Source organism: Thalassophryne amazonica, chromosome 18 (genome assembly GCF_902500255.1).
Source record: "Thalassophryne amazonica chromosome 18, fThaAma1.1, whole genome shotgun sequence".
NCBI classification, from domain to species: Eukaryota; Metazoa; Chordata; class Actinopteri; order Batrachoidiformes; family Batrachoididae; genus Thalassophryne; species Thalassophryne amazonica.
The window spans coordinates 22,719,925-22,737,885 of NC_047120.1; the positions used below are offsets into that span (position 1 = coordinate 22,719,925).

General features: G+C 41.5%; 1 protein-coding gene across 2 annotated transcripts in view; it reads left to right on the forward strand.

Moving 5' to 3' along the window:
* The window catches only part of adkb (adenosine kinase b), a 436,023-nt gene that overhangs the window by 8,895 nt on the left and 409,167 nt on the right, over positions 1-17,961 (forward strand). Inside the window, exons 1-3 of one of the 2 annotated variants that reach the window (XM_034193560.1) lie at positions 5,547-5,678; positions 9,233-9,307; positions 9,393-9,446. In XM_034193560.1, coding sequence (XP_034049451.1) covers positions 5,665-5,678; positions 9,233-9,307; positions 9,393-9,446 — 143 coding nt within the window. In that variant the 5' untranslated portion in view covers positions 5,547-5,664. Of the gene's footprint in view, positions 1-5,546; positions 5,679-9,232; positions 9,308-9,392; positions 9,447-17,961 lie in introns of those variants that run through there. The other variant, XM_034193559.1, reaches the window with a different exon arrangement.

Below are 17,961 nucleotides of genomic sequence, written 5' to 3' on the forward strand. Positions count from 1 at the left end.
ATGGCTTTGATTATGGAGAACCTGGGGAGAGCTCACATTTGCCGTTTGGTATTGTTAGATATTTGTGTGTTTAATTATTTATTTATTTATTTTTACTTGTTTTGGTATTAAAGTATTTAATTTACTTAGGATTGTATCCTTAGTTTCATATATTTTTCTCTGTTCTCTTTTAGAATGTGCCTCTGCTGGAATGTGCATGTTGAACTGGATTTAACCAGTTTTGCCACTTAAGACAAAGAGATTCAGATTACATTATAAATCATGCATGTCCTGTTATTGCGCGGGTCAGTGGCAGGGGGTGGGACCTCCCTTGAATGACCACAGGGACCAATAAGGGAAGGATTTTGTGAAATAAGGTCCGCCTTTGTTACGCCCACGGAGAGTTTTACAAAATTGCTTGTGCCCATTGTTCATGGTTCTGAAAGGGCGGATCTCGTCTGTGAGAGAAGTGTTTCAGAAACCAGGCCTGATTTTCATCATGACTTTGAATAAATTTAAGAGTCCGGAATAGTTTGAGTTTGTAGTTTGTGTGGGGCAGTGTTACAGAAAGAACTGGGGGAAATAACAGTATGTTTGTGTATTTTGGGTCAGGGAAATGATTGAATTTGCTGTTGGTTCCTTGGTTTGGTGGATTAGCTCCTGTGGACCTAATATCCTCTCAGAACTTTACAAACTTTCATTCATTCAGGTCTCGGCCTCAACTTTATCTAAATTCTGGGTCTGTCATGGAACCTTAGGGCTAGTGCCCGGCGATCGCCTTAGTATTTTCTCTGTTTTCCTGGTGACTTACTGCTGATGAATTATACCTTAGGTGTAGCTTTTTTCTGCCAACTGATTCTGCTCTTTTTCCTCTCTGTCCGAGGTACGAATGACATCACATAGGATGCAGGATTGACAGATCCAAACTGCAAGGGACCGGACTGATCATTAGGCCTGAGGCTGGTGCTGCGTGCTGCAGTCTGCATTTGAAAGTGACCCTGTCGTGGGAACAGGCCCACTGACGGCGTGAGGAATGCTGGATGACCCCTGCCTGTGGTGCAAACGCCTGCGTGGACTTCTCATCTTCTTTGTATTGTTATGTTGTTTGATTTCCTGTTTTTGGTTTTTCAGCTTTGTAAAACTTTGCAAAACCTTCTACCTGTTAGAATGGCCTAAGCAGTGGCTCACCCCTCTTGAGTCTGGTGTACTTGAGGTTTCTTCCTCAAATCATCAGAGGGAGTTTCTACTTACCACTATCGCCTGTGTGCTTGCTCTAGGGGTTGTGTGAAGTGCCTTGAGGCAGCTTTGTTGTGATTTGGCGCTATATAAATGAAATTAATTGAATTCATTCATTCATTTTCTGCTGCTTACTCAGGGTTGCCGACCGAGCGGTTCCCCCTAAAAATCACTCCGCCCTGCCTTCACTGTGCATGCGTCATTAGCCGCGGTTCACAGATTAACACCTCGTTTCTGCTTCAAATTGCACTCCAGTCATCATCTATCTCAGCAACAGATATCTGAAGCTTTTGTACAACAATCTTTTCCACATTCATTCAGCATTATTTCATCATAAAACACAGAGGAAGCATCAGAGTGCAGCTGACAGCTGATGCGTTCACTGCGCGTCAGTCATTTCAAAGCGTCACAGAGCATCGCCTCGTTTCTGCTTAAAACTGATTTTAAAATGATTTAAGAGATTTTACCTTGTCATCTGATGGTTGATAATCCCATTAATCCATTTGATCGCTTTGGGTGAAGAGACTCCGTCTTAGACGAGCAGCTGAGCTCCAAAATGATGCATGTGCAGTGGAGGCACAGCGGACCAATTTTTAGGCGTGGACCATTCAGCCTGCGACACCGGGTCTTGGTTGTGGTGGCAGCAGCAGATACTAGCAGTGGTGGCCAAGTGGTTAATGCGCTTGGTTTCAGTGCAGAAGGTCCCGGGTTCAAATCCAACCCCTGCCACATTACTCCATGTAATGTGGAGTTGCGTCAGGAAGGGCATCCGGTGTAAAACCTGTGCCAATTCAACATGCAGATCCACCTTGGATTTGCTGTGGCGACCCCAAGTGCAAACAAGGGAGCAGCCGAAGGGACTTACTTACTTTACAAACAACCAAAACATATGCAAATGGACTATGATGCACAAAGAAACGATGCAAATTCAAAAACACTGTAAAGAAACAAGTCCATTATGTTATGTACTGATCAATTAAATATACAACATATTTATAAAACATTGGGCCTCAGAAACAAATACAGCAGGTACAAAAATATTCCTATGTATGCCAAAGATTTTCTGTAAAATGTCCAGCAGGTGGCGCTTATGAGTCAATTTGTGCTGTTGTTGGCTTGTCTTGACATTTCAACCCCTCTGCCCTGACTTCACCCTGTAAAACTCTCTGGATTCTTAGGAAAAAACTCTCAATACTCATGATGTAAATATGACATTTGTGTAGGGGTGTGTGTGTGTTGGGGGGTTATAGTATGAATGTTGTGTATAATTGTAACTTGACATGCTGTATTTGATATATGTTTTGTATTTGATTATCTCCTTCATGCATTGGAAAAAAATGCATTCGTTTATCAATGGTGTTTTGCTTTTGCAAACTATAATGTGTTTGTGAATGTGAGGCCATTTGTAGATGTTTTGTTAGTTAAAAGATATTGTCCCTTTCCACTTTTCACAAAACTGACCTTTACATTATGTTGGAATCTAGTTATTGTAAGTAGATTTTATTTCTGTGGTATATTACTAACTTACAGTAAGTTTTATTGCTGGCAAAACATTTATTTTGCGGGGATTCGATGTCAAATATATATAGTGGATTTGTTCTGCCAGATCTCGCAGTCCACATGAAGGAGGAAGCAAGGTTAGAAGTTTGTGCTGCATTCAGTGGAAACTAGGAACTAGAAATTTACAACTGACAACAAGGAAAACACTTTAAATAAAACTTTTAATGAAACAGTCTACCTCCTGACTATTTTTAACGAAACAAGTAGACGTTGTAACTATAACCAAAGTTATTCCGACAACACAGATGGCAGATCCGTTTTAGTGATGTCTTACCGCTGTCCAGCAGATATTCAGCAAAACCTTTGTGCAAATTTATCAAGATCTTCTCCAGAGTTTGTCCTAATGGGATCTCTGGTGACATATGTGTATTAGTTGTCCTTTGCTGTCTTTCAGTTTGTGTTTTATGTTGTTTTTTTTTTTCTCCCTTTGGCAGTTTTACTCACGGTTGAAGGTCTACCACATATCTGTGGCTCTGTGATTTTGTATGTTGGGAAACTGAGTTTCCTACTGTGTTATGGCATCATGTTTCTGTATTTTTTTTAACTCACATGGGCCAAAATTCTAAATTGTTACCAGAAAAGGGGAATTTTGATCGTATTGGTAATATGTGAACAGCAATGAACAAAATTGTATAGGTACAGAAGAAAATCCTTTTTTGTAACTTAATTAGAAAGTCAAAAGGGACTGCAACTTTAAATTTTGGTGGGATTTTAGCCTCCAGGATCTCATTTATGGTTACTTCAGTTGTGTTTTCTTTATCTTGATATAAATATACATAAATGACTGATGCTTTTTCACTTTTCTTTCTTGCTGGCATCTTTATTTCCTATTGTTAAGAATTTGTTCAGCTATTTTAAGATAGGTATGCGCATATGACCTAAATATGGCGTCCGCTGCTGTGGATGTGTCAGCTGTACCCCGTCTGAGAGACTTTCCAGGCAGTAGTGCTGAGTTAGCAGTTCATGGAATGCATTTATTTTTTGGCAGTCGGGGATCCCCCATTTGATGACATAGATCCCCCTTGCAACCTCGTTTTTGAACAGCATTCCTGTGATGAGTAGAAGTTAGAAAATTCTGTGATTGAAATTTTGCATCAAAAAAGTTTAAGAAGAAGAAAGTTTGACCACATTACACCCATTTTGCCATCTCTTCACTGGCTTCCTGTCCCAGTGAGATCAGATTTTAAGGTTCTGCTACTAGCCTATAAATTTGTTCACGGACTGGCACCTCCCTACCTAGCTGACCTAATTAAACCCTACGTACCGGCCCAGGCTTTGCGTTCTCAAGGTGCAGGACTACTTAGTGTCCCTAGGGTGAATAAAAAGTCTGTGGGGCACAGAGCTTTCTTTGTCGTGCCCCTGTTCTGTGGAATGATCTCCCTACTTCAATAAAAGAGTCAGATTCTGTAGAGACTTTCAAGTCCAGACTTAAGACGCACTTATTTTCCCTTTCGTATGGCTAACATACTGGCATAGTATGTTTCTATGCTTTTTACTCTTTTAATTCATTTTATTAGGAAACGGAACGTACCGTGGCCTCAACTTTATCTAAATTCTGGGTTTTTTTTAGTGAAGCTTGGGGCTAGTGGCCGGTGATCACCTTAGTATTTCTTCTGTTTTTCTTGTTGCTTAATGCTGACAAATGACACTGTATTTGTCTTTCTGATGCTTGATTCTGCGTTTTTCTTTTCTCTCTGTTTGAGGTGCGGCTCCATCCAGAGATGGGTGTGGCATCTGTTCCAGAAACCATCCTGCGCACCAGCAACATTTCCTGTATGTTCATTTTGTGAATTGTTTTGTAATTTGTGTCAGTAACATGGCCCAAGCAGAGGGTCACCCCGTTGAGTCTGGTCTGCTTGAGGTTTCTTCCTCAGAGGGAGTTTTCCCTTACCACTCTTGCTCTGGGGGTTGGTAAGGTTAGACCTTACTTGTGTGAAGCTCCATGATGCAAACTTGTTGTGATGTGGCGCTATATAAATGAAAAGAAATTGAAATTGAAGAAATTTGCCTCTAAGGTGAATAAGATCAGTTTTCAAATCATATAGAACATTTAATTAATGTAATTGTCTACCTTTCTGTGAAGTTTTGTGGTGATTGAAGCCTTCGCATGCATAGTTTTATGATCCTCCAACACCAATGTCGAGTCGGCAAGATGGCGAAATTGCAGTTATTTTAGCTTAGATACTGTCAGAACACAGTGTTTAAACAGCGGATTGTTGCAAATCTTACATTTAAATGAGTTAATAATTGGATCTGACAGAGTTACCATCATTTTGAAATGTAAATTATGAGAAACTAGTCGCAGCTTTCTGTTGTTTTTCCTATAAGAACAAATACCAAGATCTTCCGAACTTCAAACGCTCATAACGTTCTTCATATTTGACATAGAACAAATATTTAAACACCATTTTGAAGGTCTCTCTGAGTTCTTTCCAACCACACCATTTCGGTTACAATTCCTTTGACTTTAATTTTTTTTTGTCTCTTATAGGAAAAATGTGCTAATATAGTACAGCACAAAGGATTACAAAAAAAAAATGATATAGCTTTTTTCTTTATAGGACTGTGTGCCACAAAACTCACCAGCAAGAAGGCCTGTTTTTGCCTCACAACTTTCGAATTTACACTCATGTTGACGACATTCTTATTTCTGCAAATAATCCTGGTGTGGCCCAACAGTGGAACTGAGTGTTTTATTTTCCCACTGCCTCTGAATGCAGCATGTAGCAGGTCGGAACGTGTGTAGCCAATCGCAGTCCAGGAAGACATGAGGGAAACGCCTATTTGTGTTGCCACCAGTCACAGTTGGCCGAAGTTGCCCTCGGCAGCACGTTACTTTTGACAGAAAGGAGGAACTGTCGATCACGTTAGAACTTTTGTGACAGCAGCATGCCGTCTCCAGGGTAAGACTTTAAAGCACACCGACAGCCAACCTGCAGTTCTGCAAAAAACACGTGCTTTACGGGCGCTGTCTCAGTGCCCGCGCGTGTCTGAGTCACGGATTTTTTTTTTTTTTTTTTGTGTAATTTGGATTGTGTTGTTACTTTAAAGATGGCAGCATGATTCTAGGCATTTATTTAAAAAGAACAGCACCGTTTTTGGTGAGATTCTTGTGTCATAGTGAGATCAGAGGCAGGAATGTTGTCATTCCAGTTTATTCCTATGGAGGAAAAAATGTACGTTTGTTTTAAGTTCTGCTGCAAACTGGTGTGTAATTTTACCAAGTTGCAATAAATAAATAAATAAATTTTAAAAAAATTGCAACTCCATCCCCTCCAGTTTTTTTAAAAGAGGCAATAACTCAAAAGTAATACCTGCTGTTGTCTTGTAACTTATTTTTTAAAAAACATATCATGAGGACAAAACGTGGGTTACTTTGATGCACTAAATGGATTCAAAAACTAATTTTTTTTTTTTTTTTTCACCTGCTGAACGTTGCCACCTGCTGCTGGATGGTTGGTGGATGCTGGCAATATTGTGGAAAATTAGGAGCATGTGTGGTTGAATTTACATGTAGCTTGTCTGCCACTTGCTGGACATGTCTCCCCTTGTTGCTGGAAATAATCTTTCTGCATGATGGGAATTACGAGCTGTTGTGGCCACAGTGTTACCTATTCTGAAGGAGAAAGGAACACTGAGGGAATCTTCATTTTTCAAAAGCGGGAACCAGAAGTTGTTTGTGGCTTTTTTTGATTCATAAATTCCATGCCTCGAGCACGGTTTGTATGCCAGTAATCTTGAGTGAGTAAGTAAGTGTTCGCATTCTTTCAGGCATGATGACTCCACAACAGGGGCGGATCTAGAGATAAATTCATGGGGTGGCAAGCAGGGACAGGCACTATTATGTGGGGTGGCAAAGTAATGTTTATGTATTATGCTATTATAGGTCAGGAATCTGGATTATAGTGTCACAAGTCCAAGTTTCATATAGCCTAGAGCAGCGGCCCGCAAGCTTTTTGCGCCATGGACCAATTTTCATGTAACGTTAAAACAACATTTTTGCAGACCAATATAGAAAAAACTATAAACATTGTGTTTCTGTGTAGGCTCTGTTGTCCAGGTGGTTTCCATAGCAGAGAAGCTTGAATCTTCGACTGGACTGGGTTGCTTGACGCGAGGACGTTTCGCTTCAAATCGCAGAAGCTTCCTCAGCTAAAATTCTTGCTCTGGAAGTCTGACTTCTGTCTTGACTCTTGTAGAGACGAATGAACAGAAGCCTACAAAAGCTGGAGTTTTAAACCTAACCAGACCCCTCCTACTGAGAGGCAGACTGCTATAGGCTAGTGACTAAACAATAGCTCTGATTAGCAACTATTGTGCTCTAGTTAGCACTCTTCTAATGACAGGGCAGCTGTCTCTCCTAATGATGGGATGGATGCCTTTCTTGATGGCTCCCTTGATGAGTCTCCTGATAACGTGAATGACTCATTACCATGAAAGACTGAAACTCCTTTGACCTGAGTACCCCATTGTAAACAGGGGACAAAGCGTTCTCAGACCCCCTCCCCAGTTAAGGCTGGGTTTCAAACATTTCACAAAGACTGCCTCCTTGACCCCTCTCTCAAACCATTTCTTCTCTCTGGCTAATATTTTAACTTCCTTGTCCTCAAACATGTGGTTATTGTCTTTAAGGTGGAGATGAACTGCAGACTGAGGTCCACTGGCGCCCTCTCTGCGGTGCTGGTATAGTCTTTTGTGTAAAGGTTGCTTAGTCTCACCTATGTAGTGTTCGTTACAGTTTTCCTGACATCTGATAGAATACACTACATTGCTCTGTTTGTAACTAGGGATCATGTCCTTAGGGTGAACTAATTTCTGTCTCAAGGTGTTAATCGGTTTAAAGTAAACTGGGATTTTGTGCTGTCTGAAAATCTTCTGTAGTTTTTCCCCTACTCCTGCTAAATAAGGGAGAGACACTCCTCTTCTTCTTGTCTCCATCTCCTGTCTATCTGGTCTCTTTGTTCTCTGGGACTTCTGCACTTTGTCCAGGGACCATCGTGGGTCAGTGTGAGTTGGTTTTTTGTAAACCCCTGTCTGGAGCTGCCTGTTCTCTTGAATCGTAACATCACAGTCCAAGAAGGCTAAATGGTTGTTTCTGGCATCCTCACGTGTGAACTTGATGTTGGCATCCACCGAGTTGATGTGTTCTGTAAAATCCTCAACTTCCTGTTGCTTGATTTTAACCCATGTGTCATCAACATATCTGAACCAGTGACTGGGAGAGATGCCCGTGAAAGACGTCAAGGCTGTCTTCTCCACTTGCTCCATATACAGATTGGCCACAATGGGGGATACCGGAGACCCCATCGCACAACCATGAATCTGCCTGTAGTAATTCCCCCTAAACAGGAAATACGTGGTGTTGAGACAGATCTCCAAGAGTTGGCAGATGTTGTCTGATGTGAGTTTGGTCCTTTCAAGTAGAGACACATCCTCCAGCAGTCTCTGTCTCACAGCTGCGACGGCCTCAGCGGTGGGGATGCAGGTGAACAACGATGTCACATCAAATAACACCATAGTTTCATCTGCCTCCAGCTGTAGGTCCTTGATCTTGTTCACAAAATCTTGTGTGTTCTCCACATGGTGGTCTGAGTTACCCACTAGAGGAGCCAAAATCCACTTGAGGTGCTTGGCCAAATTGTACGTGATGGGATCTGTGCTACATACAATAGGCCTGAGTGGCACGTCCTGTTTGTGGATTTTGGGCAGTCCATAGATGCACGGAGTGGCGTCCCCAGGGTACAGTCTGTAGTATGTCTGCCTGTCGATGTCCCTCTTTCTCCAGGTTTTGGAGGTAGCTAATGATTTTCTTCTTATAGCTGCTCGTGGGGTCTCTCTTCAGACGTTCGTATGTATTGGAGTCACTGGGCAAGTTGTTGATCTTGGCCTCGTAGTCCGATGTGTTCAGGACCACCGTACATCTGCCTTTATCCGCTGGCAGGATAAGGATGCTTTGGTCCTTTTGACCCCTAAACATATACCGACAGTAGATTACATCACTGCAGTAGAGTCAGCCATTAAACATAAGTTTGTCAGAGTCAGTTTGCTACGCTTATGTTGAATATCTAATCACATAATAACTAATCACTTTATGTTAATGAACTTTATTCTTATGCGTGTGCCACAAGCAATTGGCACATTGGGCTTCCAGCCAGAAAGAACCCGGTTTCTTGCCCTATTTTCCTTGTCAATCTGGAGTTGCCTTAGCAAAGGCATTCTGTGTAATACCTGTGCTGAAAATCTGCATCCATGGAGGAATCGCTGTGGCAGCCTTACACAAAAGAAATGGTAGAACCTAAAAGAAAGTAGTTTAACGTGTCTGTGGGTTTTGTTGCACAACCTAAAGGTTCTGGTGGTCTGAAATAACAAACGTGTGGTTTATGTTGGGTTCATCTCCTCTGTGTCTGAACACTGAGTGGGAGTTTGTACAATACAAAACACTTTTGTGTCCCCACAGTGAGAACTCTCTCTTTGGGATGGGAAATCCCTTACTGGACATCATTGCTGTTGTGGACAAGGACTTCCTTGACAAGTAAGTCTCAGTTCTGGTTTAACTGATCAGAACAGTTTCCTGCTTCAGAAATTGATTTAGTTTGTGTTCTTTCCTTGGACTGAAGGTACGGACTGAAGCCTAATGACCAGATCCTCGCTGAAGAAAAACACAAAGCCTTGTGAGTAAAAATCACGGCGTGCTTCATTATGTTGTCATATGATGATGATGATGGGTGGGGTGGGGGATCGCATAACAAAAATGTTCTTTGTGATGTGTGCATGATGTTAGTGAGTGCAAATATTAACCACTCCTGCATAGGGATGGGTATCGAGAACCGGTTCCTTCCGGGTATCGTTAAGAAATGATTCGATCCACCGACATCAATAAGCTTTGTGCTTAACGATTCTGTTATCGGTCCTTCAGAGTGGCCGTTGTTTTGGCGGGTGTTTGTCAGGAAAATGATCATTTCTCTACATTGATTACAGACCCTGCAGCGGGTCCTTAATCAACTTTTCTGCAGCGCGGCTTTGCTTTGAACCTTGAACCAATCGAAGCAGTGGTTCGCAGATTGAAGCAATGCATCGATCAATTGCTTCGTTTATTTCTTTCTTTCGCTTAATTTTCCCCCACTAAAACCCTAAAGAGCATACGTCTGAGTATTATTTACCTTTTCTATGTTAAACCGACCTGTTATGGTCTTCTGAAACAGTTGATAGATGTATTTTATAACTTAAAAATGGGAGTGATGCTAACGCGTTAGCATGTCTATGGCATTTTCAATGTTAAAAGTTAGCATTTAGCAATTGCAGCCGTCATCACGTTCGGGTGCATTTGTTTTCAAATTGTAATATTCCTTAAACTTATTTTTGCTTATATATTAATAATCTAATGATTATTATATACAATTTTAGAGAGAGACAAAAAGAACCTGAATAGAAACACAACAGAAAATATATAATAGCAACAATGAACATAAATACATACCTAGTGACTCTCACACCTCCATTTCATCCCTGTCTTATTTAAGTTTAATGACAGTTTGTTTCGGTCAAACCATATTTTCAGTTTAATTTCTTCAGTGATTTCCTCCAGAACTATCTGCCAAACTAGAAAACTGCTGCATCCTAGTAAGAGCAGAATACTACTGGAATGAATCTGAATAAGGAAAGTTGTAGTTTTTTTTCTTTTTTTTTCTCACCTAAATGGATGCTGCACTCACTCCAGTTTGTCTGGAATAGTCCCAGATTGCATTTCAGAGCTTCTAGAATTGAAACATTTTCGTGCAGGTGGTGTTGGGGGGTAATTTTGGGTTTCAGCTTTTTTTTGTTTTTCACCACTTTCATCCCTGAATATGAGTTGTGTGTCACTTTTGTGCAGATTAAAGTTACTAACTGGGACTCCTGTCTCGGTGCGAGAAAGAAACGAGAATCGTCCTCCGTTCTGTTGACACAGCTCCAAACGTTGTGCGGCTCAAGTCAAGATAGAACGATAGAATCCAGTCTGAATTAATAACTTCAAAGCGAAAGACAGTTTTGTTTATTTTTTATTTATGTCCAGAGATCAAGGATACAGTGACTAATTTCAGATTTATTTACTTTAAGACTCAAGGAAATGCATAGAAAACCTTTAAAGCCTACTTTTAGTAGAAAATTCACAAGGTATCGATAAGGGAATCGATAAGGAATCAGATCGATAAGCAGAATCGATAATGGCATCGATATTGATAAAATCTTATCAATACCCATCCCTACTGCTGCACTGTTGGTGGTGAAGATTATTTTGGTTATTATACAAACAACCAAGCAAACATACAAGAATTCATTTCAGCTTTATTGTAAAAATGGACCTAGTCCTTCTTGCACCTGGGTTACTGTTACCTGTGGACAGCAGCTTGCTTTTGTGGTCATGGTCAAAAGGCGTGATGTCATCGGTCTGTAGTGATGGACTCCTGTGGTGGGTTAGGCCTCACTCAATGAAAGAATGCAGTTATATGCAAAGCTTTGGGCACCCCTGATAATTTTCACGATTTTCCTTTTATAAATCATTGGTTGTCTGGATCAGAAATTTCAGCTAAATATATCATATAACAGACAAACACACTGATATTTGAGAAGTGAAATGAAGTTTCTAGAATTTATAGAAAGTGTGCAATAATTATTTAAACAAAATTGGGCAGGTGCATAAATTTGGGCACCCTTTTCATTTTATTGAATTGAATACATTTAGCACTAATTATTGGAACACAAAATTGGTTTGGCAAGCTCACTGACCCTTGACCTCCTTACACAAGTGAATCCAATCACGAGAAAGGGTATTTAAGGTGGCCATTTGCAAATGTTTCCTCTCTTCGCATCTCATCTAATGAGTGGCAGTATGGGAGCCTCTAAACAACTCTCAAATGACCTGAAAACAAAGATTGTTCAACATCATGGTTTAGGGGAAGGATACAAAAAGCTGTCTGAGATTTCAGCTGTCAGTTTCCACTGTGAGGAACATAGTGAGGAAATGGAAGACTGTAGGCAAAGTACTAGTTAAGGCCCAACATGGCAGGCCAAGAAAAATCTCAGATAAGCTGAAGCGCAGGATGGTGAGAACAGTCATAATCAACCCATAGACCTGCTCCAAATACCTACAACATGATCTTGCTGCAGATAGTGTCTCTATGCATCGCTCAACTATATAGCGCACTTTGCACAAAGAGATGCTGTATGATGCTGTAATACAGAGAAAGCCTTTTCTGCGTACACACCACAAACAGTCGCTTGAGGTATGCTGAAGCACATTTGGACAAGCCAGCTTCATTTTGGAATAATGTGCTGTGGTAAAGGGCAGTATGCATGGCTGAAAAAGAACACAACATTCCAAGAAAAACACTTGCTACCTACAGTAAAATTTGGAAGTGGTTCCATCATGCTGTGTTGCTGTGTGGCCAGTGCAGGTACTGGGAATCTTGTTAAAGTTGAGGGTCACATGGATTCCAGTCAACATCAGCATATTCTTGAGAACAATGTTCATGAATCAGTGACAAAGTTGAAGTTGCGCCGGGGCTGGATCTTTCAACAAGACCACGACCTTAAACACTGCTCAAAATCTACTAAGGCATTCATGCAGAGGAACAAGTACAATGTTCTGGAATGGCCATCTCAGTCCCCAGACCTGAATATTATTGAAAATCTGTGGTGTGATTTTTAAGCAGCGATGGGTCCGATCTCGGATCGGTATCGGGTTCCGATACCAATGTAATTCACATATCGGAAAATACCAATCCAACCCGCAATATTTTCCGATACTGGAGAAGAGCCACTGTGTATCCTCTCAACTGCTGTTGTTTGCTCTCTGCTTGTTTACTGTAGAGCGGGAGGAGGAGGGATATTTCTGAAGCCGGACTGCACCCTGCTCAGAGTGCCGCTTTCATTGGACTGACATCTCTGATATTTTGGCATTGTGGGATAGCTCGTGCCCACAGATTGAGCTTGCCGGACTACTTTTGCCACCCTGCTCAGCGTGCTGCTCTCATTGGAGCAACAACATACAGAATGTGTCTCTTCCCAGCTAGATCTCTTTCAGTGGAGCTTCTTGTTCTGACTTTAACATGAAGTTAACTTCCAAGTCTTTCATCGCCAACTGTAAATGGTAATCAAGCTATTCCAATCGTATCTTTCTGATCTCTTCCGCATCAAACTCCATCGTGTCAATGTTTACAATGTGCTTAACAGCAATAACAGGTGAAGTTGCTCATGAACATTAAGTTTCTTAAATATTTATTAGGCCACTCTTAATACTTCAGTTATCTTTATAATTTTATTACTGGTAAATTTTAGAATAGATTTCGATGAGATGTACTCATTATCTCACAGGAATATAACACAATTATCTGGGAACTACTTTTTGCACAGGAATTCATCAAGCACTTCGTCCGCGGGCGCGTACTAAAACAGAATACCCAGAAACTGAACAGTTATTCGGCCATAACGAGAGCGTCCACTTTTAGCTTGCCATAAGCTAAGCAAGTGGCATTCGTGAGTGTGTGGCCGGACTGTTTGAGAGAGCTCTCTTCTGTAGTGTTCTAGCTGCGGTTAGCGGCAAATTTCTGCCCGGCTCTCGGATTCAAATTGTCTGTTCATCGAGCATGGAATTTCCTAAAAATTAACTGAATTGTTGCTGAAAATGTGTGTTAAAAAGGTAGCTGCTTCACTGTCCAGGGGCTGTAAAACACCAGCTCAGCATGCAGCCGAGGAGAAGCTGAACAGAGATTCTGTCCGCTGAAAGGGTAAAAGTCTCCATTAAAATTCAGAGAGAGAGAGAGAGAGAGAGAGAATTATTGCACACTTTCTGTAAATCCTATAAACCTCATTTCACTTCTCAAATATCACTGTTTGTCTGCTATATGGTATCTTTAACTGAAATTGCTGATCCAAACAACCAATGATTTATAAAGGAAATGACCTGGTGGGCCGAATGAAGCCTGAGCAGGCCGGCCGCCTGTTCCGCTGTTGGTTGGTGTTTTCGATTAATGCATATGGTGGACTGGGTAGTTGTTTTTCTTCAGGTTGCCTCGGGTACAGTTATTAAAAACCGTAACCAGCATTTTAACTCTGTAACTGTGACATCATCAGGAGAGCTAATGCCAACTATTGATACCTGCTAATTAGTGCTAGTGGTGCTAATATATAAAATTAAATAATACAAAATATCACTGAATGGAAATATTGGAGCATAGACTTGTTAGATTGTTTGTCCAGTTAGCTGCACAGTAAGTAATAATATCACCGATATTTCTCAGAAAATGTTCAGAAAGGGCGAACAATTGAGTCCACAGCAACTAATGGGTAGCCACCATTACAGAGTACAGTGTCACTCAAAGTGGCCACACCTCTAATTATTCATAAGTTTATGTATTAAAAAACGTATTGTTTTTTTAATACCAGACTGTAATTATGTTCTGCTGTAAAGTTGGAAATTTTAAAATGGGCGCATCTATGGTTAATGACTTGCTTTTGACTTGTACCAGAGGTTGTTGCTTGAAGTTATCAAGGTATTTGCAATTATAATCTAGTCTGTTCAATAGTCTAAAAGATAACCTCTCTAGAGAAGCTAGTTGGCCCAGAGAAGTCTGCCAGTGAGTAAAAGATGGGGCTGAAGAAGACTTCCACTCCATTACTAACAATTTCCTTCCTAGCATAATCGCTGTTTGGGCCCACTGAAAGAAATGAAGGCAGAGCACTTATAATTGAGGGGTCCCCAAGAACGTAAAGTCTATTACAAAAGGGAATATCTTTGCCCAGGATCTTCCCCACTACCCTATGAACTGATGTCCAGAAGACCTGAACTTCTGGGCACTCCCACAGCATATGTAGCAATGTACCGTTATCCTCCTGGCACTTCCAACATTTATGGTTATCTGCTAAACCCACTTTGTATAGCCTAAGAGGAGTCCAGTACATCCTATGTAATATTTTGAATTGGACTAATCGAGTCCTCAACTCTCTTGATATTTTCTTCCCATTTCTAAGTATCCCCTCCCATTCAGCCTTTAAAAAAGTACAATTTAAATCCTTCTCCCATGGCTGCTTAGTGGATGTCAAAGAGGTATCAGATTCCATTAGTAACATCTTATAAAAAGTGGAGGCTGCTTGACCTTGCCTGAGTGCTTTCCTGAGGTCTTCTAAGAGGCTACAAGTTGAAGGGGCTGACGCAGCAGACCCAAAGGTTTTAACTAATAAATGTCACATCCCAGCCCCACAGCCCCGCCCCCCACACGTGCGGGTTGGCAACAGGTTATTATATAGTAAAATAATATTGTACATCCCAACCTATAATAACTTTAGCTACAACAAAGAGCTTTGCATTTATCAAAATAACAATTGTAAAACAACCCCCCCCCCCCCCCCCCCAAAAAAGAAACATTTTCTCTCACCTCTAGAAGTCCTCATCCCATCACAATAACAAACCTTAATGGCAGAAGTGCCCATCGAAAAGTCAGAATCTACACAGTAGTGTGTCTTCATGGAGTCCGTGTGTCACCGCGAGCTGGGAATACCTCAGTCGAGTGAATGGATAAACGACATGGCCTTCTTGTGGTCTTCGAAGCGCCTGGGTCCCTGCGCTGTCTTCACAATGAGCATAGCTGGCTAGATCAATGCAAAACGAATGTTCTTGTCGTGCAGGAGCTTCTTACAGTCCTTAAACTTAGCCCGTTTTTCGTTCAGCATCTTGGAAAAATCGGGGAAGACCATAATACGTCGGCCTCCCCAAGTTATCATCAATCATCAATTTTATTTATATAGCGCCAAATCACAACAAACAGTTGCCCCGAGGCGCTTTATATTGTAAGGCAAGGCCATACAATAATTACGTAAAAACCCCAACGGTCAAAACGACCCCCTGTGAGCAAGCACTTGGCGACAGTGGGAAGGAAAAACTCCCTTTTAACAGGAAGAAACCTCCAGCAGAACCAGGCTCAGGGAGGGGCAGTCTTCTGCTGGGACTGGTTGGGGCTGAGGGAGAGAACCAAGAAAGACATGCTGTGGAGGGGAGCAGAGATCAATCACTAATGATTAAATGCAGTGTTGAGGCTGTCATTCTCAGCATCTGTGTGGATGTTAAACTCGCCCACTATAATTATCTTATCTGAGCTAAGCACTAAGTCAGACAAAAGGTCTGAAAATTCACAGAGAAACTCACAGTAACGACCAGGAGGACGATAGATAATAACAAATAAAACTGTTTTTTGGGACTTCCAATTTGGATGGACAAGACTAAGAGTCAAGCTTTCAAATGAATTAAAGCTCTGTCTGGGTTTTTGATTAATTAATAAGCTGGAATGGAAGATTGCTGCTAATCCTCCGCCTCGGCCCGTGCTACGAGCATTCTGGCAGTTAGTGTGACCCGGGTGTGTTGACTCATTTAAACTAACATATTCATCCTGCTGTAACCAGGTTTCTGTATGGCAGAATAAATCAATATGTTGATCAATTATTATATCAGTTACACTCCCCTTCTTCCGTGCAGCTTCAGCGATGCGCTCCCGATCCTGAAGTCTCAAAAATCTGGCTATTATAGCTCTGGGGCGAGTGGGCTGCTCACCATCCTGGCTTCTAGGCATGGCTCCAAGTCTATATGCTCTTTCAGCTTCCAAACCTTTGGCGAAGCTGATGTGAAATAGCGTTGGAATGATCCCCTCCAGGAAAGAGACTGCATCGTTATTCTCACAAGATTCCGGGAAGCCAACGAAACCGAAGTTACGTCTGTGTTCACGAGTTTCAACATCATCCAGCTTCTCCCTGAGCACCTCAACCTCCTTGCTGGTAGCCGGGGGATTAGTCTCCAGCCTCTCCTGGGTGTCTACCAGAAATCCCAGGCAGCTCTCCACATTGCTGATACGGTTAGCAATGTCGGCGAGCTTACTCTCTGTAGCGCTTGTTGTAACGCGAATCTCCTCAAGTTTCTTATCATGACTGTCCGACTTCTCCAGTATGAGTGCAGTGAGCTTAGCGAGCTCCCGTGCTACCTCACCAGGGGCGCTGGGAGACTCCAGCGTGTGCGCCTCCTCCACCACAGAGCTTGGTGGAGAAGGGGGAGCCCTTTGGTTAGCATTAACATTAGCTTGTCTCGCACTGGCAACCTCAGAGCTTTTACCGCTCCCGATTCCCGTAGTCGTGGTCGGTTTGGTTGCGCTTCTCGTATTGTTCGGCATATTAGGGGCAAAATAAGAGTATTACTGCGTAGTTATGATCGCTCCTCATTGAATTAAAATGTAAAATAAGGTGCGGGGGAGGCGCCGATCGCTCTCAAGCAGCCATACTTGCCAAGCGCGTCACGTGACTCCTGCAGTTGTTTTTTTTAAATGAAAACAACCTATCATTTTTTTGAGTTCTACACATGTGGTGATACCTTATTTACACAAATGTGTTAATAAAATCAATGCTGGCTATTCTCAGAATAAAGTACTTATATCCACATTTTCAAAGTGCATAAGTCAAATGGCGTCCATTTTATGGTCTTCTCAGAACATTAAAATTACTGTTCTGGATGCTCAGAATGCATCTGAGCTTATCTAGACTACAACGAATTGTCCTTTAACATTAATTGTGTGTTTCTTAACAAATATGACAGTCAGACATCTCACTGAAATGTAGCCTGTGGAATTCAGCACTACAAAATATACATCACCAGGAACAGAAATAAAACTGTCCATCACTAACTTTATGTCTGTGAGGACTAAAAGCCTTTTTTGAAAATGTGAGGGCAGATTTTTTTTTTTTTTAATGAAAAGCAGCTTCTCTGCATTATTTCTGTTTTCATCTACAATGTCTGACACTGAGCTAAACAGCCTCACTCTCCACACTATTTTTTTTTTTTAACTTTTAATTGAATATGTACTGGTAACATACAGAAATACAAACCATAAATGGTTTTTCCCCAAAAGTGGAACATGTAAATATTAATGAATACAGCATCGCACACACACACGGTGTTGTACAGTGTCGCCGCTCCACACGGAGGTAAAACTGAGTAATTTTAACATTATTTTATTTATTTTTTCTTTGTGGACCATGGGATAATTTCATTGTGTGCAGACAAAATGCCTCTGGTAACTGAGACATTAACGATGTGCAGTGGCTCTCTCAACTCTTTCACATGCGGCCCGTGGAGGGGAGAGGAGGTTCCGTTTGACTGTGCCACTGGCACCC